Below are 24,646 nucleotides of genomic sequence, written 5' to 3' on the forward strand. Positions count from 1 at the left end.
GCATATTTTAGAAAAAATACAAAAATAAAAATCCATACAGACATTACAAAGCATACTTTGTAAAATTATAGCAAGATAATAGCAAAATTATAGCAAGATAATACTTTGGGAAAAAAGAATTGTTAACTAGTGTTTTAATTGCTAGCTACCATTACTAGGATCATTAATTACTAATTGTTAGTTAATATTAATTGCTAATGTAATAATGTATAATATATGAACATGTAGCAACATTTTTTTTCAGAGAAATAGACTGTTGTAGTAATTTTTACAAATGTGTATAGCTAAGTGCAAGCAGTGATAATGGTTTTTACTCATTTGATTGTAAACATCACCTATAAAAATAAACAAGAAACAAAAACAAAGAGTCCAGGGCCTCCCTGGTGGCCCAAGGGGCTAAGCACCACACTATGAAGCAATTGCAGCCTCTGCAGCACGAGTTCGATCCCTGGTCGGCCAGGGAGCAGCCCACATGGTGAAGCAGACCTCTCCTGTCTCGCCTGTTGCTTCCCTCAGCAGCGTGTTTCAGTCAGTCTGCCTGTTCTGTTCCCCACTCTGTCTGGTGAGTCCGCTCACCCCCGGCATCTCTGGCCTGTACCCCAGCTCTTGTATACATAAATAAATAAATCTTTAAAAAAAAAACACAGAGTCCAATGGTCAGGATGTTTGAAATAACCGCAAACATCTTTTACTGAATCTCGTCTATACAAGCCTAATAAATACAGAATTGGTTATGACGAAATAGACTTTTATTGCCTGCAAGCTGATACACACAGAAGTAGGAGAATATGGGAGGTTGAAGGGAGCACACTTAGCTCTCCACATTTGGGGATTTTTTACACTTGAAAGAAGAAACGTTCAGACAGAACTAGACACAAACCCACTGGATAATCTAGTCTATATTTGGGTCTGACAGTTCTTTACGCCCAGGAATACACCTGCAGACCAACTCAGAGTACTAAGAACCAAAGAGAGGTTTTACAGACATCACAACAATGGCAAATTAACTACAAAACAAACCTGGCACATAAATGACAAACTGTCAAGTAAACACCATTTTAACAAAAACAATAGAGACTGCGTAGTGATCAGAAGGGGCTTCTTCCCACAAAGTAATATTATGAAATACACTCATTTCACTTCACACACAGGACATTACTTGGATGTAATTGCAGGGGAAAAAAAAGTCACATCTTCTAAAAAAAAGTTCATATTCCAACCAGAAATTTATGCAAAGCTCCTTTTAGGTTGAGTTACACAAAGCAGTTGATCTTCAAAAAAATACTTGGCATTTTGTTCTTTAACTCCGCTTCGCAGTATACTTTTTAAAATATGGAAATACAAGCATTTTAATTTTGTCCAAACAATCAATGTAATTACAAGGACAAGGTACAAAATAAACAATGTCAAGGGTCTCCTTCCTTCTGCAGAGCTGCTTGCTATCAGCCTTCTTCTTCTTCGTCACTGTCTTTCATTGTGATGCCCTGAAGCCCTCCTCCTTCTGACACAGAGGCAGTAGCCTCCTCCACTGTTAAACGTCTGTGCAGGGTATCATAGGTCTTGCTATTCAGCGTGCCTTCCAGCACACCCTGCAATCGGAAGTCCCTATAGGTTTTCTGGAGGAAGAAAGAATTTTCTTAGAAATTTAGATAACATATATCCATTGATCCATCCATCTATCTATCCATCCATCCATCCATCCATCCATCCATCCATCCATCCATCCATCCATCCATCCATCCCTATATACGTATCTGCACTCAGATGGCATTTCAAAAATGATCTTAAACAGCCAATTAATGGATGCAGATTGTAGCTGCGACTAATATCAATCATTTCGTTGGTGTATTTCTGGGGAGAAAATGAGATGAGACTTTGGACAGTGCTATTCCAATACAACCGCTATGAGTAGATCAAAATGGGATGCTCAGATGGGTTTTCCCCCAAAATATTGCTAATTGCACAGATTTTACTATTTGAATAACCTGTTACTAAGGTAAAATATGTACTGAAATACATTTTTGATATGATAGAATTCTTAGTTTTCCAATTGAGGAGGCTTTCCTTAAGTATAGAAAAAAATTACATTTTATAAAATATATTAAGGTTTTACATTCGTTGCAAGGGGAGATGCTTGGAGAAAGGATTAATCCTATTATCAAAGGATACATTCTCAGTATTTGTAAATTATAAAATTTATCTGTGCCATTGGTTAAAAATTTGTGTACACCTAAATATCTGTATGAATATTGCCTTTTCCCACTGAATTTTTTTCCTTTTTTTAAAAGATTTATTTATTTATTTTTATATAAGAGCTGGGGTGCAGGCCAGAGGTGCAGGAAGGTGAGAGGATTCACCAGAGACAAAGCAGGGAGCAGAACAGGCAGATGACAAAAATACGCTGCTGAGGGGAGAAGCGGGCGCAACAGGAGAGGTCTGCTGCACCATGTGGGATTCTCACCAGCCAGTGGGGATGGAACCCGCACTGCAGAGGCTGTGGACAGCTTCACAGCACTGTGCTCAACACACTGCACCACCAGGGGGGCCCCCCACTGAAATGTTCTTGGAATGTGGAGTGTCAAATTCTGGCATAAAGCTTTCACAGATGGGCCAACCAAACACATATTTAAGTTTTTTGATGAAACAGTACATTATGATTTGGTGTATAATAGAGCACATTCCTCCTTGTTTCTACAGTGATTTTTAAGAACAACAGAACTCTGGGTTCCTTGACACTGCATATACATAACCTATAAAATTTCATTTATGTTTATGTTTCTTCTTAATTTTGGTTTCCTCATATACAATTTTTCTATGACTAAGTGCAAGGGGTATTTTACGACTGAGGTTTAAAACTGTGGGGAAAATTTACATTTAGTCCAATAGAGAAACAAAGAACAAATAAAGTGAACCTATCCTGTAGAGGTGTTATTAAGGTCATTTTTTAATGCTAAACATGTTAATTTTTTTTTTTTTTTACTGTTCTCTGTTAGATTTGGAATACTAAGCAATAGAATTTCAATGCACTGGCCTCAAAGTATCAGCACATATCCCTGCACCACTGTTTTGTATTAAGTGATTATGAGCAGTCATTATTTTTTGGCTTTTCACTAATGAAAACAGTCAAAGAAGAAGAAGGAATGTTGTACTTCCAATATTACAACTCCAGTGACTGGTAATTAACATTAAGGGTGCTTGATTTCCCTCAGTACAGTAGAAGGTGCTTAGTCACACGAGGTAGGAAGTGCAGATGGATTGCATGTTAATCCCCTTGATATACACTCCTGAACTACTAACAGGTTTCTGAGAGAAATAGCACAATTACAAGGTAGTAGGACCCTTAGTGTTTTCACATTTTCTCTCCCTATTTTCTTTCATGTGACTTCTACCCCATGGTATCGTTCAAGTTTCAGAAGTGATATGCCAAAATAAGTATGGAGGGTGGATAACAATTTTTCATTCTGATAATCACTTGTTATAAATAAAACTTGTATTTGAAAAGTCAATCACATGTCCAAAAATAAACTGAACTGTGAGGAACGCTTGTATGGTATCTAAGGTCAGTATCTCAACTGCAGGTAAAAATTAGATTCAGAGAGTGTATTTTTTCTTAAATGATCAAAACTACTTTCACTGTATTTCATTTTAGTATTTTAAGACATACTCATAGTCTCTTTCTAAGCTGTTAAGCTTATATTACTAAGGTGGTACTCACACACCAAAACTTAGGATAACTTGCATAAGAGCCTGTGAAGTTAACTCTGAAAGGTAAGTTTTCTCTAGAGAAACTGGTAACTGATATGCATGGTATTATCAAAGACATCTGGGTTCAGATTTATAACAGGCTCACATGGTGAGATTAAAAATATATCAAACATCAGGAAAAAGACTAATAATAATAAAGTAAAAATCAAACTCAACAAGCAACTATCAACCAGAGACACACTATGGGGGGGAGTAGGGAGTAAGAGCAAAACAAGGGCGGGGGTGGGAATTTTACGGGGACCATAACCAAGATGAAAATGTATATATTGTACAAAAATGAAAAATGATGTAAAATATATAAAAAATGTAATAAAAAATAAAAGTGAAAAAAATATCAAACATACAAAATATTCATCTGTAGATGATGCATCGGATATAGCGTTTCTGCTCCATCAATATTATATATTGACTCTGTGAGCCTTGATTTCTTATTTTATTGAAATAACTTTCCTTAGAGTTAGATTAATGGTCAAGAAGTTGACCGGGACAGATCTGTACTGTGGAGCTTCAGTCCTGATGTCTTTTTAATTGATACATAATTAAGATCCCACTTCTTTATTTTATTAGCAAACAATAAGGAGTTAGGGGAGCTAGAGGACAGGTATCCCTGTAATCATTTTAGAATTCATAAAATGTTTTTGACACTTGAACATCCTCCGTGGCTGCCAACGAAAGTCAGCCTGGCTCTTATTTAAGACAAGTGCCTGCCACGAGTGCTGCTCACTTGTCTCCTTTTCAGGTGAAAGAGGCAACTGATTTATTTTAATGGCTTTTACATGTCCTCAAGCCACTAGGGAGAACACAAATTCATTAGTCATTTTCATTATTTGAGGATTCTATTATTCCCCTCCCCAAAGAAATCATTCTGATGTTAAAAATTGCAAACATTTTTTGGTGAAAATCTAACTGGGATTTGTTTTTTTCTATGTGAACAACATGTGAATGAACCAACTATTTCTAAGTGTCTTTGTGAAGCAAGACAGGTTATCATATAAATCATGAGTGTCTCTGGGTCTCCATGGGCAGAGAAGCATGACAACACTGTGAGGAGTAGGAACCAGACTGCTGGAGGGGAGAAGCTGGGCTCCTGGGTAGAGGGCACTGAGCTGCTGAACTTGCAGCCCACGTCTAAGTGATCTGGGTGGAGGATACCCTACTCAGGAGCCTTCTCATTTCTGCACATGCACTATTTAATAGTTTTTTTAATTCACTGGCAAATGATCTTTATAAACATAACCATATAGGTTCCGAAGAATGATGAATCTTCTATATGAAATTGGTAAATATCTGTTTATATTCCAAGTAGGAAAAACCAGAACATCCAATTATTAATTCATTCTGATGTGCATTGTGAAAATAATAATTTTAAATGATTAATGCCCTGCGTGACCTGACTGAAAGTAGCAGCCCAAGAAAGCATTGGTGGGGCCTGGGGACCTGTGTGTGAAATACAAACCTGGGAAGTCAAACACAGTGGTGAAATTGAGGTTCATATTTATCTATCTTGACTACTGATAGCCATAATGAAGACTATATTAACATGAGATAAATTGATTGCCTTAGAACACAAAGGAGATGTCATCTTACAATTTATAAAATTATTAATCATTTTTTCTGCTAAATATTCACTGGTGCTTGATTTTTAACTGTAAAGTGACATGTAAATTTGAGAAAAGGAGTAACTGTGAAAGAAACAAATATGGGCTAATAAAAAGTGGTGGATTTATTCTAAGAAAAATAATAAAAAGCTTAACAGTCTATCAAGTCACACCAATTGGTTGAATGGGTCATATCTGACATCCTGAACACAACAGAGATTAGCTTGGAAATATACTTGATTACAGAATAACCAGCTAAGCCCAGTGCTAGTCACAGCAGATACTGCAATCTTAACATATACATATATTCAGGAGGTAAACACAGATCTTCCTGATCTCTTTCATGAAAACAAACAAGCAAACAACTTCAAACTTAATTTGAAAGCTCAAATCAAGGATTGTAGAAACACGGAAGAAACAATAGGACAACTAAGGCAAATGCAAAACGCATCATGTTGAGCTTTCAGTTTCCTCATAGAACAAATAACACCTGGTTAGAAGTATTCTGGATCAAAGGTATTTTGTCCATTGAAATGGAACGTGTCTAATAGCATTAAAAATTAATGGATGGCTATAATTTTGCTTGCTACTTATGACAAGTCATGATTGCAATTATGGTGACAATATAGATCCGGGTCTACATTCCAGAATATTTGCCAATTTCTGACTTTAGAACAGAACTTTCCTACTTGTGGGTCTTTTTAGTCTGTGTGTCTCTGGCACAAAAGAATTTGTATTCTTTTTAGATAGTAGGAACCCAGAGAATGACAAAACATATTTTAATGATGTAATACAGGGTTTTTTCTCAAACTTTAGCATCTATCTGAATCATCTGGAGGGTTTGTTAAGACATAGTTCACTGGGCCCCACACTCAGGAGCTTCTGATTCAGTAGGTCTGGGGTAGGGCCCAACAATTTGCATTCTGGTTAGAAGTATTCTGGATCAAAGGTATTTTGTCCATTGAAATGGAACGTGTCTAATAGCATTAAAAATTAGTGGGTGGCTATAATTTTGCTTTCAGGTAACACTGATAATGCCAGGTTAGGAATGACACTTAGAGAACATCCATGTGTGTGCACATACATACACATAAATATACACACGTTTATATTGGTGCTAAAAAGGAAGAACAGGTCATCTATTCAAAGGAACAGGTGATACTCAAAAGTGTGAAAAACCATTTTCAATTAACATATTATTTTAAGATTCCTGTTCACTAAATATTATGTGTATGTTATTACTTTTTCTCTGGAAGAACAGAAGTAAAAATGGCCTAACTGAAATGATGTGACATCTGTTAATAGTTCTGGGTGGCCCCCAACATTTCACCTCATCATCTCTTACCCAGAAGAATGGATATGCTCCCCAAAGAATTCTGGCAGTGGCAGTTATTACTTTCATATCAGAATATACCAAAATAATGCCAACATTCCTTCTTCTCATGGCACATCAAATTCAAAAGCTTGCATCATGGTATATGATTCAATCAATATGAAGGAAATGTATTTGAGAAAACATCTGTATACTTAAGAAAATTAATACAAATGTATTGTGGACCTACTATGTTCAGGTACATGCGCTGGCACTTTATGTACATAATTAAAGTGTGATTCCTTAATAACAAAATGTTTTCATTTATTACTGCAAAAAAGATATATTCGGTAATCTAGCCAAAAATGGAATCAAACAGCAGCACATCGTCACTAAAAGTGTTTTTAAAGGACTTACATCCACTCAGTTAATCAAATATGACTTTCTTGCATGTCAATATCTTGCCATTATTCTTTATAGCTTGGTGGGCAATTCACATGTAAGCACATTTTGTTTACCTTCACAATCTTGATGAGCGTCTTCAGTTGGTAAATATGAAGCTGAAGGTCTAATCTGTCAGCCAACCACACACAAATGACTTTCATGGAACTGCTGTACCATTGCTGGAAACAAGGATGGGGGCAGAGGGGAGGAGAAAAAACAGAAAAGAGCCTCTGCAGTATTCATTTAACAGATTCGGTAATGAGGGGGTAATGAAACACTCGGAAATGACCACAGATAAGCACTTGAAGTCAATAATGCTATAATTTCCTGTTAACAGAATTGTATGTTTTGCTAGAAAATCTGCTAAGTTGACCTAGGCTGTTCTTTCCATGAATCAACATTACAGTTGTTCAGCTGTAACACATTCATGGGAAACAGTGTCTCTGCACTTGCAGCCAGCGGCCTGCTTTGTAATTTGTAGGTAACAATGGCTACTAAATACATGTTACGGGGCTGAATGGACTGCAGAACAGCGGGAAAACACAGGTAAATTATTTTCAAAGGAAAGTTTCCTATTAGCCTGCACGTTATAGAAAAATCAAAGAGTAGATGCATTATGCCACAAGGCATGTAGCCAAAACCTAGAAATAACATTTTAAAGGAGAGATGGCAAAAAATACCCACAGCTCACAAAACAGTAATCCTCAGTTACACCTTTCTCTACTATACGTTATTCAGTACTTGGCAAGATATTTTAAAACCACCTAAAATACAGTTGAGTTCTCAGGAAGGAATGATTATCAGGATGTAATTCTAGTGTCTTAAAAGAATACAAAACAGGTGTCTGTTGACCAAAGTGTGGAAGAAAAGGATCTGTTCATTTTGCAAGTGTTTTTGGAGGGTTCATATTTTACTCTGTTTAATACAAGTCTCTTAAGGGGAGACCTGAAATTCTTCTCTAAGATGGTTCCAGTTCCTACATAATAGTAAAAGAATAAATTTTGTTCCTTTTTTAAAAATGGCAATCTGTCATTCGTGGCGGTATTTTGAGAGACTCTGTGTGCTAGAGCTAGATTTATGTGATACTATAAGAATAATAATGTGATTGATTCAGATAACTGTGAGAACTACCAAAGTTCACTCTCCATGGAGGAAATCACACACGTCATTTATACATATATATATACACATATACACACACACACATAAGTATTCAAACAGAAAAAAACCCCAAAATATTTCTCTTTACATAATAAGAGAGTGAATTCAATCTCTAAGAGAAATCTCCAGTGATACAAGTCTGAGATTGACCTGGACTGGCATTTACTAATATTGTTCTAAAAATTTAGTATAGAAAGTATTTTAAGCAGAAATTAAAAATGAGTTAGTCACATGCATAGATAAGCTAACTAAAATGAAGAACTGATTTACTAAATACTAGGCTATTAATGGAGGAGTGAATGTTTCAAGTTTTTAAAATGTGGGATCGACTATGAATTTAAAATATGTTATTGATAGGCTTAATTTTGCCCCTTCATGATTAGTTTCTTAATTTTTAGGACATGCAAATGTATCAGAAATAAGTTTTATAAAATGAGGCAGAGCCGCTCCTACATTCTCAGAAATTCAGTGCTTCAGCTGATATGTTAAGCCTCAAAATCCTTTACTTAGTCTGATTTATGACATTATTCATGTACTCATTTCAAATTATTTATAGACTTGATATCTTGAGTTCTTTTTTAATACAGGTAAACACAGATATTGGATACACTGAATAAGAATATACTGAATTAAAACCCTCACCCCTACATCACTGTCCAGATAATTTGAAAGCTAAAGTGTAGTTACAATGATCTGACTCAAATTTTAATCCTTCTGTGGGAGATAATATTTTTTTTCTTTTTTGCTGTGGGGATAGGGCATGTACCAAGTCTACATAATATACTATAATATACTAGCTAGTCTGCCCTTTAGACTGTGTAGGTACTATACATGGTAAGTTTTACAAATTTAAGAGAAATGAAAATAGTTTCATAAAATTACTCAGTATGTGTTTTTATATTCTTAAAATACATAATTTAAAATTTAACTGCCTTTCCTGTTTTATATAAATGATGCTTATGATTAAAAGATAAATGAAGATTTCTCACGTGACACAGACATTTATTGTCAATATTCTAATTCCTTTAACACAATGACAAACCACACATTTAGAGAAAAATAATTTGGGAATAAAATGTTCTAAAGTTAACTACAAAAATAGAGAAAATAAAACAATTATAAGTAAAATGCTTATGCTACGGTCTTATCATCTTACTTCAAAGGCAAGCAAATTATTTTATAAGAAAAATTCTATAAGAAAATCTCTATTCTGTCAGATAAGGATTTATTTTTTGTTCAAGTCTGAGCATTTGAAGAATTTCAGCAACTTTGCTTTGAATTTCTGTTGCTATGAAGAATAGGTTAAAAAAAAGAGAACCCACTAGGATAACTACTTTTCTGTATATGGTAACATACACACACCCCAAACAAACAAACAACCCACCAAGCAGAAATCACTAGCACTGCTCTATTTCTGGTGCTAGAATTGAAATATTTCTCTTTAGGTGCTGGAGTATGGCAGGTCCCATTTTTTCATCTTGAGAAAAACTCAAATGTGGCTTCTTCCCACCAACCCAAGCCCTCCAAAACAAAGGAGGAAAAAAAACACCACATTTGAAAAAGGCAGAATGTGCAATAAAGGCTGACTATTCCAAAATTTCCTTTTGTTTTGGAAAAGTTAATTTTATAAAACCACTTGGTTGACTATTCACTTTTCCTTTCAGGGGATGGCAAAGAAGGGGCGCTGCAGCTTGCACCGAAGTCATGGGTATGGCATTACTGCTTTATTCTTTGCTTTGGTCTACTTAGGAATAAAGCAGTAAGTGTATATTCTACATTTTTTTTCTACATCAATCCATGACAGCAGCCTACCACTTTAACAAAAAATATGCTTTTTTCTTTTTGTGGTTCATTCAACTCCTGTAAGGGCATGCATTACTCACTTCATTTTCTTGAGATATCTCTTTTAAAGCAAAAATAAAAGAAAAGGAAAGGCTAGGGTTGACTCTGTGAGACCCCTGTATTTATTCACACTTATTGTGCATGACTGTAGACTGGTAAATCATATTAGCAGCCCGTCTCCCCATCAAGCTGCTACTTGCTTTCCAGCCCTGGGAAGGTTCAACAAATCAACAGGAGCACGGAAAACAGAACATCAGTCTAATCTAGTGTTTAAGGTGAAGTTTTCAAACCCAATCTAAGAAGATCTTTAGAGCAAGCAACAAGCTGAAGGGCTCAGAAGGTGGTATTGACAATGAAAGAGTGTTGAAATATTGAGAAGCGCAGCACTTGTGCATTTTTAATAACAAGAGGGTCAACAAGGACACAGCTCCCTCAGTGCCAGGAGTTGCCACTGACTATGGAAATTGCCACACCAGGGCTATAAACGCTTGCAGTTCATCAGCTTTCTTAAACACCCTGAACCCCCTCAGCGGACCTTTAGTCTTGAATTAACAAACCAAAGCAATGAAAGAGGGTGCAGTCTGAATGGCTGGCATTGATCCCCAACTGTGTCAGCACTGCTACAGGCCCTGAAAAACTCTCTCCATTGTCAATAGAAATTGACAAACCTCCTCTCTAAATAGGGCAGCTGAGCCGGGCGGGATCCACGCAGCTGTAAAGGGCTCTGCTCTTGGGGCCAGGGAGCACTAACAATGGAACAAGCATGAGCTCTTTGTCAGTCCCAGACTCGGCAATTTTCTAACAAGGATTAAAGTTGTTTCTCCGCAGTGCTGGTGAAAAGAGATTTAGCAACATACCGTGCTTTCTTCATGCAAGTTAAAGAGAAGTAGTTAAAGAATTTCATTATTCTGTTGACTAGTGCAAATACAAAACAAATATATTAAATATGCACAACTCCCTTCGCGGCCTAATTTCTAACATTTTGAGGATGATTCAATTAAATATAACACTTATTGCCGGGAAACAAGCACTTCACAGTTATTTGGGAAGTTTTATTTTTTAAAAGCCCAGCTGCTTGCCACCTGGAATGAGGTCTCAATACATACTAATGTACAATGCCTTTAGACCCTCTGTGGCTTGATATTCCTAAATCTGAAGCACAAGACCACATAGGGCTTAGGCAGCGCGGCCGTTTCAAGCAAATGATTTCTGTCAGAATGTGGCTTCTGATGATGATGGCAAGGGAAAAATAGCTGCTTTGCTGGGGAACAATCTGTGATATATTTTCTGCTTAAGTGTTTAGATTTTTATTGATTATGAATTGGTACAACTAGTTGATATTTTTTCCCTCTTCTCCAGCTATGCTCTACTCAATAGGTGAACAACAGGGGAAAGAAAGAAAAAAAGAACCAACACTTTTTAGAGAACTAAGATGTGGAATAGAATGGCTGAATTTCCACAGTATGTACGTATTTCAAGAGACACTGCCTGTTTTACCAGAGCTGAGTCACTGTGTCGAAATGAAACCTCGTTTAGGAAATTTCCCCTTTGAAAGTACCTTTTTAGTGCCCAGGTGAACTGAATAAAAGAACGTATTTTTGAAATTCTAAAGATTTTGATAAATTTGATTAATCTATGCCATCTTTTTAGTATCATTGTGTAGCTTTAGAGAACCTCCAAAAATTTCGAGACAGAAAATGACCTACAGTTTCACCAGTGTATTAAAAGTAAATATGAAAGCTTCTGTGCTTTTGTCACCTGAACATCTATTTTATATAATGGAGTTTGTGGCTACTGCTTCTCTTTTCTAAATGGAAAAATACAAATCTTATATTAACAGTAAATTTTATACAATAATACCAACATTTCCCCTGCTACTCAAAGCATCCCAGCGAAACCAGCCTACTTGGTGCCACAGACCCCCAAGACACATGCACTTTGAAAGTGTTAAGTGTGAATTTTTTGTGGGCTTGGAATAGGTTTAAGGGGTATATTTAAAGAAAACTGAAACCAGATTATTATGGTTAGAAATACAGGACGTGTTTAACCCAACCTCCAGATAGCAACATCCCCAGCTAGACCTGCAGAAGCTGTGGGAGAAGACAGAGGCCCTCGGTGGGACAGCAGCAGAAGGCTGTTGGCGACACAGCAGAGAAAAGCTTGGGCACAAACCAGAGCCAGCCTCTTTTCGGCTACCATTTGTTCAGTTGAGTCTTTCATTTGTTTTCTTTCTGCTTCAGTTTTCTCATCTGTAAGATGAAGGATTCTACAAACGTAGCTATAAAATAATTTTCTTATCTTTACAGATATATAATGGGATTAAATTTGACTGTTGAGAAAGGCATGATTAGAAACAATATAGCTTGTGATTTTTGTAAACTGAAGGAAAAAGGTATTTTTTTTTAACATGCTGCTTAAGTACAGCTTTATTCTTTTAGAAAATGCGAGTCTAGAGTTCCAGAACTTTCCGTGACCTGTTATTTTGTTTGTTATTAACTTAGTAATTTTAGTCTTTTAATGAAGTACAGACTTAGACATATTATAAAACTGAAACAATAAAGAGGAATGAGGTTTATAGAAAAATGTGAGGTACAGTTATTCTTATTACCATTTTTATGAAATCTGATTTAAAAGGAATCTGGGAAGCTCAAGTGCACTGATTAAAATTTCATTTAATTCTTAGAACATCCTTGATGAAGCGACTATTATTCCCATTTTGTCTATGTGGAAACTGAGCTTACATAAATAGAAAACTGAGTCTAGATTAAATAGGTTAAACTATAGTCAAGTTTACATAAGTGCAGGGTTAAGATTTATTCTTATATCTATGCTTCAGAGTTCATGCTCATAACTACTTATTTTTATTTATTTTTAGAAAACAGACTGGGTTTCTGTTCCATCAATTAAATTTCTGATTCTTTGAGGGTGGTTTAATTCTTCTAGCAAACAGTTAAGAAAAAACTCCCTTTTTCCTGGTGATTTCTGACAGAGAACAAATACTTGTGAAATAAGATGGAAGACATTGACGGATGGCTTTGAAGAAGTCCACCACTTTCTTGCAAGTTAACGCAACCCACATTTCCAAAGACTCGATATTTGTAAACCCGATGATATGTGTATTATAAATACTTTTTTAAAAAGACTCACACTCCCTGTTAGGATAAGCAAATGACTTAGATATCTCCCCCACGTCCCCTTCTTAAGATGTGTTCAAGCACCAAACCCCATGCTCAGGAGTACTGGACAGGATATTTTCCGCTGTAATAAAACAATACAATGTGGAAAACAAGATTCTTGGTTCACTCATAAGGAGTCTTGATCCATATATACACAGTTTTCTTCATCTGTGTTTTTTTTAAGCGCAGAAAATCACATCTGTGGTTTTTTTTTTTAAGCACAGAGAATCACTTAATTCATGTCTTTTATCTTCCATATTCAAGATATTCATATGAAGAGTGTTTTCATTTTTTACCTCTACCAGGAAGTGTGCAAATGAGAATACAGGAGCCCTACAAAGTCTTTTAATAAAATGTAAAAAGTGCTAACAAGGGAGGCTTGGCACCTAACAAGAACCTATCAGGTGATTGTTGAATGCTGAAAAAACTTCTTACTCTTGGAATTTCATAAATTTTTAAGAAAATACATAAATACATATATTTATATACATTTATATACATTTAAATACATATGCATATATCTTAAAAATACGTAACCAAATGAATTAGATGCTATTACGTTACAAAACAGAACAATTTACATAACAGGGTAAATTCCATAAATTGGGAGCTGCATGAACCCTTTTCGACTCACTACTGTTTCACTAGTACAAAACTTCTCACTCCAAAATATGATGAAGGTCACATTAAACTAGCCTGTCTTTCTCCACATTACATGAAGAGCATTAAAATTGAGGTTTTTTTTTTTTTTAAAATGCATCATTAACACTAAATAAGCAAATGCCTCTGTGAGTTTATTCTGTGACTTTTTCCCTGGTACTAAAAAGATGATGATTATAAAGCGAAACTTCCAGAAAATCATTTGTTTCCTCTTTCCCAGTTCATGACAAGTGATGGAACGCACACTGGTCTGGCAAGACTTGGAGGGGCAATCCACTTTCACTTGTGTTTGGGGCACAGGCCAGTCTGAATGGTTCATATGGGCAGCGACTGGGAACTTTTTTTTCTGGCTGAATGACTCATTTTCAATACGATATATAGAATTTTGGTAAATCTCACCTTTAACTCTGTAATGTGGAATCTGGATAACAAGAGATTCCCAAAATTGCTATTATGGTGCAAGCTGGTTTTGAGATAAAACACAGGCTTGAGGATTTGCAGGTCTTTCTGCTCCAGTTTCCTTACCAAAAAATGGGACTCATTCCCAAATTGCTTTTCCGGAGTGCTATAAGGATTCGAGTCGATAATTATCTTTCTGTCCCCAACTCAAGGTATATACACTCCCACAGGAATCATTTGCAGCAAAAGGAACATTTATAGGTCTGTGAGATGCTGAGTTTCTTTATTGGCTTCTGGGCATGCCAGTCTCTCCACCCAGCCTTTGATCCCAAAGTATCTTTCACTTAGCCACGTCCACGTGGGCCTTTAAGAATCAGCTCAAATGTTTTCTACTTTAGAGTCAATACTGTCTCTTGCTAGAATTAGATACTCCCAAATTTTCTTCCCCTAAAACTGTATAGGTGTCTAAAAAACACTGTCCAATGTGATGTATGCCTTCCCCAGCACACTGTGAGAATCCAACAAGTCTTATTTTCATTGATATCTCCAGCCCTTTGCAGAAGGTCTGACACACAGTGCACATTACGTATTTGTTGAAGAATTTAATGTCTTAAAATATTTGGAACTATAAAGTGCTATGTATATAACAATGCAGGGCAGCTTTTTAATAAAAAAGAAGAATATAAAAGATTAATTACTGACCTGAATCATGCCTCAATAATAGGAAATTAATGGATGTTAAAGCTACAGAAATGATTGCAAGTAAACAATTGCATTTGACTAAAGAAATCAGCACTGAAAGGCAGTTTCAAATGTGACAGTCTAATTTCAAGGGATGAATGAAACAAAGGAGAAAGTACTGTAAGCTAATAGTCCCCACATCTGTGTACATGTGGGCGTCCAGATCTGCACTTGCATAAATGAGGCTTGTTCAGATGCTGTTGTGCTTAGTTGTGGGCTGGGCCTGCAGACTTGGTCACGCAAGCAGGGAGCTGCCTGCCTCTCCAACAGGTGTCAGGGGTATGGTACCCATTCTTGGGGTTATCTGTGGGGCAGAGTGGAGTACAGCTGGCAATGCTGCCTGTGCACTTCACCACTAGATACATGTCCTGGGTACCTTCCATACATGTGGACTTTGTGAGTGGTCCTGAAAAAGAAGCAGACAGATACTCCTTAGGTGGCAATTTTGACTTCTGTGTGGGAAGACGGGAGACTTCTCTTGGGAGCTGCTCTAAGCCTGCTTTTTTTTTTTTAAAGATTTATTTATGCATACAAGAACTGGTGTATAAGCCAGAGGTACAGGGGGTGAGAGGATTCAACAGAGACAGAGTTGAAAGCAGAACCGGCGGATCTACTGAAATACACTGCTGAGGGGAGCAGCTGGTGAGCCAGGAGAGGTCTGCTGTGCCATGTGGGATCTAACTCGTGCTGCAGTGGCGGCTGGCAATAGCTTGATAGCACTGGGTCTTTAACCCCTATGCCACCAGGGAGGCCCCCAAGCCTGCTTTTGAGCAAAGAACCTAGAAAGAGGGGAAAAGGAGAATGCACCCCTATCTAGTAGTTGTGTCATTTGATGTTGGAAGCACTAGAGCTGGGTACAAACTCTGCATTGGCCCTAACTTTTGGCAAGTTTCCAACCATCCACTTGAAATGAATATATAAAAACCATAGATAATCACTATTCTCTATTTGAAAAAGTTATTAAACTTTAGTTTTCCATAGTACATCCATTTGAAAATAAAACTTAGTTAATAGTTGTTCTGTATATAAAAGATGAAACATTTTTTAATGTAGAAGTTAAAAACTTTTTGAAAGACCCATTTGGTCATAAGAATGTAAGCTCCTTTAGGGCAGGGTGTTGTTCTATTTGCTCAACATTGTATTTGCCAGCACAGTGTGTGGTCTTTAGAAAATGTACAATAAGTACCCACTGGATGAATAAATGATTAATAAGATGGCTTCAATTTCCTATTTTAATTAGAATCCCACTGGGTCACTGTGAGAGAGATAGCCAACTATGTGGAACAAAATCAATTCCTAACCTTTTAATCCACCACCATTCCTTCCACGTAGTAATTAAATGGTGAATTGGATTTGTTTTCCAGATCTTCCTTATGATCCCAAATATCAGCTGAATGGACATTTTACATGCAGTAATAATATACATGATTACTATAAACACATACATTATACATATAAATTATATATACACAAATATATATATATATGACATAAGTTAAACACACATATACACATGGTAGCCAGTAACTGAGGGGAATATGAACAGAAAGAAATGTGGGGGATATATGGATCTAGATTTATGAGGATCATTAGAGCAAAAGTAGGGGAAAGCTCTGTGTTAAAACACATTAGTGGGAATATGGCTTGCAAGAATCTCGCTCAGCCACATTCAAACACTGCATCCTATTCCTGACTCTAAACCCTACTCCTGACAGTGAACACTTTGAGACGTTTCAAAGGATAGCCACAAAGATGATTAAAGGGCTGGAAATGGGGCTATGAAGAGAAGTTAAACAAATAGGGATTATTTATCCCAGAGTAGACAAGTATGACAGGTGCCTTAATAACAGTCTTCATATATAGGAAGGATTATTCCCTAGAGGATGCTGGCTACCTGCTTTTTGTTCTCCACTAAGAAGAAACGGGGAAGTGGTTTAAAAGGCAGCATGAAGAATTTAGGTGAGGTAGGGTCTAGAACCTCATTTCAACAAAAACATTTTGCCCATATTAAGGTAGCAAATTTTTTAAAATTCAAAATAAAATTTTATTGGAGCTGTATGCTTTAGTTTTGTGTGTGTGTGTGTGTGTGTGTTTTGTTTTTTCTGAGGTACACAGGCTCACCACCCTGTATAGGCTCATTCCTTTCAGGGGGATGTAAGAGCAAAATTTTGGTGGTTTCTTATCTAGGTCTGATCTGAGATCAGAAAATTGAGGTCTAGGGATTAGGTATACTGAAGAACCTTTGAAAATTGTTCTTTTATAGCATTTCCTTTCAGTGTTCTCAATAAATATATCCATGGATGGTTTTACCAAAAATAGTCTCTCCTTACACAGGTTTGGTTAAGTTGAACTTAGTCAATAGAGGCCATCTTGTCTTGACACTGGACCCACTTGCGAATGGCCCTACCATGTAGATGAGCTAAAGAGAGACTCGTAGAGGGGTGGTGGACAGAGGGGAGAACAGAAAGTCACCCCAGCTGTGTGTGTAATTTGCCAATGAAGTTAGGTTTTTTTTCAAAAAGATCCATTCACTTATGCATATAAGAACTGGGGTACAGGCCAGAGGTGTGAGGGGTGAGAGGCTTCACCATAGAGAGTGGGGAGCAGAACAGGCAGACTGACTGAAATATACTGCTGAGGGGAGCAGCAGGCGAGACAGGAGCGGTCTGCTGTGCCATGTGGGCTGCTCCCTGGCCAGCCAGGGATCGAACTCATGTTGCGGAGGCTGCGGCTAGCTTCACAGTGCTGTGCTTAACCCCTTGCCCCATCAGGGAGGCCCTGAAGTTAGGTTTGAAGAGCAAAGGAGTGGTGCCATCAGTTCTGTGATCTCTGGTCGACTGACAAGGTGCTGGTCTCAGGGGGGGCCCTGGGCATTTCCATTACTACTTCAGCAGTGGCCAGCTGCAGTGCACGCATGCAAAGCACCATGGAAAACCAAGCTCTGCACAGAGATGGCTGAATTTCCAGACCCTCTTACAAGTAAGAGGCCTGAAATTCACCCTAAAAAAAAAACTTTTGACATATTTAACATGTTGCCTGTAAACATTTCAACTACCTTTTACAAAATCAGTGTAGAGAATATTTGGATTTCTTCAATGACTATTAACTCATTGTTACTGGATTGGGGGCATCAATACAAATATTCATCCTGCATTCGTTAAGAAAAATTTCTTGATGAAAATGAAAGTTTTACCTTCATCCTTTCACCACAGACAATTTTACTACTGCTCAGGAGTTTAGAGGGCCAACATAATTTTCTTCTTTTCAGGCAAAAACCTCAGATCAGTTTGCATGCAAAATTAAAAAAAAAAAAATCTGAGCACAATTAAAGGTGAGTTAAGGCTCTGGTGGAAATCTACAGAGCATCAGCAAATCTGAGCACTGCTCAGCTTTTGAATTGCTTTTCTATTTCTCAGTTCTTTTAAATGGTTTTCTATGGCAGGAACATTTTTCTTAATTAGTCACAGCTAATTAGTGTTCTGGCATAGACAAGTAATCAGAAATGTCAGAGCTGCAAGGCTACATCTCCCTAATCCTTTGATAATAATTTAGCCTCCTGGGAGGGCCCCAAGCTGCGGTAAGTAGTGACTGACAATAAGGCAAAATTAGGTGGGCAGCAGACCATTAGGATAGAAAAATAAAAAGCACTACCCAATCCCGCTGAGCACCATCAGGCAACTAACTGCACTGCCAGATGAGGTGCCTGTTTAAGCCTGTGTTGTTAATTAGCTGATTCTACCAGACCTGCCACATATGTCCAGGTGCCTCATGCAAAGATGTGTATTTCTGGGAATGTGCCAAATGACAATTGTGTTCCATGATCACATTTCAAGAATCCAAGTAAGAAGTCCACATATTTCTTGAAGATTCTTTTGAATTATCAAAGAAATAAGATCAACAAGCTACAATACATTTTCTCGTTGAGTTTCTTTCAGGCAATTAGGCACGCTTATCTCAAGTTTCTCAGGTTTTAATTCACCAAGAGCTTAGATTCAAATGAGGGCCTTTGGCTGCTCTGAACTGAGTCTGGACTTGCCAAAGCTATTTTGGCACACACCACACATCAAAAGTAGATCCTTTTATAAATTCTTACACTTACAAATAATAACTGAACATTAAAATAAGGATTATTAACTAAAATGAACCAGACAGCTGTAATTTGAGAGTGGAGGTATTAAAAAGAGAAACAAACTTTGAGGGTGGAAAAAAAAAAAAAAAACAGGGCCTAAGGAGCAAGCTCTGTATGGTGTTCACGGAGGCAGACAACACACAGAACACGCCTGTGAATATCTTCAAAGAAGTCAAAGGCTTCTGGGTGAGCCCAGAAACTGTAGGCAAAACAAAGCAGGGATAGATGCAATTAAAAAACCAACAACACCTGTAAAACAATGTGTAAAAACAGTTAAGTAACTCAGTGCTAAAACCCTTGAGATGCAAGATGAATGAAATGTAGCAGATAGTCCAACCTTGTCTCTTACTAATGTGCAATGTAACAATGTTTAAAATAAATTGTCTCAAATCAACTTGAGCACATCCTTGGACTTACATCATCCATCCCTTTTCATTGATGGAGACAGAAAGTACAGTCTAGATACAGAGTGATATTAACATTTCATTTGGGGCACTGATAGGAAAATCATGGTTGGAAAATAACGAGTTAATGATTTACATTTGAATACTTTTACACAGAGACAAAACCTAAAAATAATACACCTCGTAAGAGGCATCAATACTGATCTAACAACTGTCCAGTCATTGGAAAGTGAGAGATGACTGGAGAGAGGAAAAACTGCTAGTTTTAAATTGAAATTCACACATAAAAGAATATAAATACCAGAATCATAAGAACCACAGGAAAGTAAAGAAGCCTTCAGTCTTGATAGATTCCAGACTATGCTCCTAATAAAGAGACTGATGACTTACACAAAGGAATTCATCCCAAGGATCTGATTGGCAAATAGCTGGTCTGTTCTAAGTTTATACCACCCAGGTTACAACAGAAGGAATATTTCATCTTATCAATGTTCTATTGGTTTCAAGTATTTTTGGGAAATCAACATGATAATGAACCGAATATTTAAATAAGTCAATAGTAATGTTGATCTTACCAAGCTGAGTAAATTCTCATATCAAAAAGTTTGGACATTGGTGTCAAAGACTAAACTCAAAAAATCAGAGCATTTCCCCCCTTTCTTACTTGGGAATCCAGAACAAATAAGAGAATATAAATACAATTTAATTTTATTTTAAGAAGCATATTTACTTGTAATAGCTTCATTTTTCCCCTTTTTATCTTACCACATCTTAAAATGACTACTGAACCCATTTTATATACTTCAGATCAATTTTACTTAAAATGGTTAATAAAGAGTTTCTTTACTGGAAAGTAAGACTCTTTTCAAGGAAAGTTCCTGAGAAATGAATCCTTTATAAAAATACTGTTTGGATGAATATAACTGATTAACTATCATTTAAAGAATTACTTTTAATTTTACAAGACATGGTAACAATATTTAAAAAAAATCTACTTGAGATGAAACTCCTCAACAATTAAATATTTAATCAGTTTATAACACAAGACAATGTTTAATCTGCATGATTTACCAATTAAATACTGCACCCTGATGCATCTTCAGCAACATGAGAGCCAAAATGAGACTGCTTCAAAGGGGCTTAAGATGGGCAGTGCCCAATAAATGCACAAAGGTTTAGCGAGTTAGGTCAGATGAGTGTTTGCCCTAGAAAAAATCCACTTTAGTCAACCCTAACGCCCCTGAGTTTGTATGTCCTTGGACATCAGGAAGTGACCACAGAGGGTACTATTGTAGTATTTACTGCAGATGTCATTTTTTTAAATTTATACAATAGCTGGGGTACAGGCCAGAGGTGTGGCAGGTGAGAGGATTAAGAGAGAGAGTGGGGAGCAGAACAGGCAGACGGACTGAAATACACTGCTGAGGGGAGCAGCGGGCGAGACAGGAGAGGTCTGCCTCACCATGTGGGTATCTCCCTGGCTGGCTGGAATTGAACCGTGCTGCAAAGGCTGCGGACAGCTTCACAGCACTCCGCTAAACCCGCTGTGCCACCAGGGAGGCCCGGATGTAATTTTTGACGTCTGCAAACTGGAACTACTTTCAAGCCCAGAGAGCCCAAGCTCTCAAGGACTGTAACCAGTTTCTCCCTGGGCACATGAGCACCTGTGGACTGTGAGACTCGGGCAAAACATCAGAGCACGCACTATAGATGGAATGTAAGAGGCAGAAACCTTTGTCATACTTTGAGATTAGACAAGCTGAAGAGGGTTTTGATTAATAAATTAATAAAATTGTAAAAAGGCTGCTGATCATGATGTCTCACACACTGGGACAAGAGAGAGAGCTATAAAGAAGAAAACTCTCTTTTGGTGAGTCCATGATCTCTCTCATTATTGAGAACTCCCTTTATCCAGGTAAGGCACATTTGAAAGGGTAGTAAATTTAACATGTAGATTTTAGACTTGGCCTGTGTACAGCATGGCCACTGAAGAGGCAGAGATCTGCTTAAAATATTCTGGTGACTCAGGAAGACTTAGCATGAATAGTTAGAAAACTATTTTTCTAAATTTGGGGTTCAGAACCACGATGGTTGATATATTGGTCATTATAGGGCACAGCTGTTCTCTAACACAGATGTTCTTCTACTTTCCCATCAATTGCACTTGTTGGGATAGCCTGCTTTCGCCTGACCAACACAACGAACCTTAAAAACTGCTACTCTGGGCCTCCCCGGTGGTGCAGCGGGTTGAGCGCAGTGCTGTGAAGCTGTCTGCAGTGCTGGTTCAATTCCCAGCCAGCAAGGGAGATTCCCACATGGTGAGACAGACCTCTCCTGTCTTGCCTGCTGCTCCCCTCAGCAGTGTACTTTGGTCCTTCTTCCTGTTCTGCTCTGTCTCTGGTGAATTATCTTACCCTCCTGTGCCTCTGGCCTGTACCCCAGTGCTTGTATAAATAAATAAATATTAAAAAAAAAGAGACTTAAAAAAATGCTGCTCTGGGGTGCAACATGCACCATGTAACCAACTCAGTGTTTTTTCTTTCTTTCTTTCTTTCTTTTTTTTACCATAGCTACAGTTAAGTTAAATTAATTTAGTTGGTTTAAAATCTGAAAGGGATTCTAGAAATCAACTGGAATTCTAGACCAACTTCTTTAGTTTATGTATATTAACTATACTGAGTCTTAAACAGGTGATAGCACTTCTTGACGTTCATTTGGATAGTTAACGGCAGAACCATGGCTGAAACTTCTGGATTATGGGCGCAGCCCTCCCGCCACGGCACTGCTTTACCATTTACAGTTCTGTAAGCATGAAGTTATGGCAGAGACAGCATGGACTTGGAAACCAGAGAGACACGATTTCAAGATCTGATTCAACAGTTAACAAGTCACTTATCGTCAATAAGTGCGAGAGTCCCTAACTGGAAGTTAAAGATAAAATGGGGACAATGGCATCTAACCCAGAAGAAGAGATTATATAGGAAAATACACCTCGCACATTTCTTAGTACATGGGCACCCAGGGAATAGTAGGGAGACAGCTAAGGCTATCACATTTCTTTGAGAATTTGAAAAGATGAAGGATGTCCCTTCAGCAAACTCAGTTCTGAGAACAGCATGGATCTGCCATCCCTGAGTGATACCTTTTTTGCTGTTATTTCATATTTGAAGCAGAGAGTATTCCATAAGTATCACCACTTATGGTATGAAGTAGCATGTCCTGGTATTGGCCCTATTATTCACTTTTTTTAATATAAATTTTATTTTTATATTCCCCATACAATTGCAACCCCCTTATTTTGACCCCAATCCCTCCCCTCCCTGCCCCCCACCCCCCACAGAGTGTCTCTGGGTTCATAGTTGTTTGTTGATTTTGATTTTCACTTTCTTATAGTTATTCATTTTCCTGATCCCTTATTTAAGTTTTCTAGATTCCTGCTACTATTCACTTTTTTGATCCTCAAAGGGAACTTTTAATTTTAAAACTTAATTACTTTAGTTTGAATATTTCAAGAATGATATAAAAGTCTGAGATCATCCTACTTAAGGTCTTTAAGATAATGCAGGTTTCAGTCATCTCCCTCTTTGAAGATAAGAGACATAAAACTTGCCATGGAAGTTAGAACAATAATAGCAATGCAAAGTGCTCCAGAAGTTGGGTCAGGCACATGGCTGTGTGAGTTGTATGTGCCCAGCTGTTAGAGGTGCCATTCTCATCTGAAAGTGCACTCCAGAACATGGGTCCCAAATTGAGAGCCACGGTTAGTTTGCAGCCTTAGTTAGCACAAAGATTTCAACTGAACCCTAAGGTATTTCCCACAAAGATCAGGAACAATTATGATGTTTAATTGATTAAAAACTTTAGAGGCCAGGGACCCCACAAGTAATTAGTTACCACTCTCAGGGAAAGTTTCACAGATTTGTCAGTAGTTTTTTGCAGGGTATCAAGCAGGAAAAAAAGACCATATAATAAAACATGAGTTCTTTTTAAAACATTGGCATTGGAGGCAAAATGAATATCTCTCTTGTAGACTAATTGATTTACCTAAAAACGCTGCAATATGTGGTATTTCCAAACTAAGTGAATTTCATCAAGGTGAAAGGGTTAAGTTATTTTATTGTAGGACCAGAAACTGGAGTCCCTGTACCCATATCTGGGTTGGTTAAAACCACTAATGTTGGCTCACTGTACAGTGAGTGTGAGTGTGTGTGTGTGTGCATGTATTTTTTTCTGTATCTAAAGTTAGGAGGCTGCCTTTCCTTCCTTATTCAGGAAGTACTCTAATTGGAATTGCAAGAGTTTGTCATGATGCCTGAATAATAGTCTCTTCAATCTTTTCTGTAATAGAATAAGGTTGCTAACAGTATTTATAGGGTCATTATTTTCAACTGTTTCTTGACACCTAACAATATTATTTTAAGCTCCAGCCAAGTGGATTTCCAATAATTATATAATGTCTCTCAGTAATGATCTGTTGCTTAAGATACACATTCTACTTTACCTTTCAACACATGCTTGATAACCTCTCATTTACTAACTGTAATTGAGGCAAATTCAGTCCTGGCTAATTAGGGGCTCTTAGTACCCCCTTATACACGTTATTCTTGGTGACATATCAATAGAATGAGAGTTTACTTTTTATTTTTAATTACAGTCATAAAAAATGTACAACTTAAAAATATTAGACTATTTAAGGACATTACAACTATTTTATAAATAACAAGTCCAAATTTCTGTTGGGCTTTTGCAAAATGACAAAACTTTTAAGACCAAAATAGAATGGCAGCTTGTCAAGGGGACTTTATAGAAGTTAATCCACAGCCATGTTAGATATTTAGTAATGGAAACCAAAGTATGTATAACCAGGACAATTCAACTAGCACATCATTTTAATGTTGGTCTCCTTGTATCTACTTTAGTTAGCTCTGATGGCTTTTTCTGCCACATAAAAAGTCTTCAAAAGAAGTTCAGTGAATGAGGGGATCATGAGTAGAAGTGAGGAAGATCTTTGTAAA

The 24,646-nt window shown here is 37.2% G+C and overlaps 1 protein-coding gene across 2 annotated transcripts in view; it reads right to left on the bottom strand.

The window, feature by feature from the left end:
* Positions 1-1,335: 1,335 nt before the first annotated feature.
* The window catches only part of CADPS2 (calcium dependent secretion activator 2), a 410,328-nt gene continuing 387,017 nt past the window's right edge, over positions 1,336-24,646 (bottom strand). For both annotated transcript variants that reach the window (XM_037512374.1, XM_037512392.2), the window contains 2 exons: positions 7,194-7,298; positions 1,336-1,616 (listed from right to left, as the gene is read on the bottom strand). In XM_037512374.1, the coding sequence (XP_037368271.1) occupies positions 1,443-1,616; positions 7,194-7,298 (279 nt within the window). In that variant the 3' untranslated portion in view covers positions 1,336-1,442. The remainder of the gene's footprint in view (positions 1,617-7,193; positions 7,299-24,646) is intronic.

This window comes from Talpa occidentalis, unplaced genomic scaffold (genome assembly GCF_014898055.3).
Source record: "Talpa occidentalis isolate TD23 unplaced genomic scaffold, MPIMG_talOcc4v2.1, whole genome shotgun sequence".
NCBI classification, from domain to species: domain Eukaryota; kingdom Metazoa; phylum Chordata; class Mammalia; order Eulipotyphla; family Talpidae; genus Talpa; species Talpa occidentalis.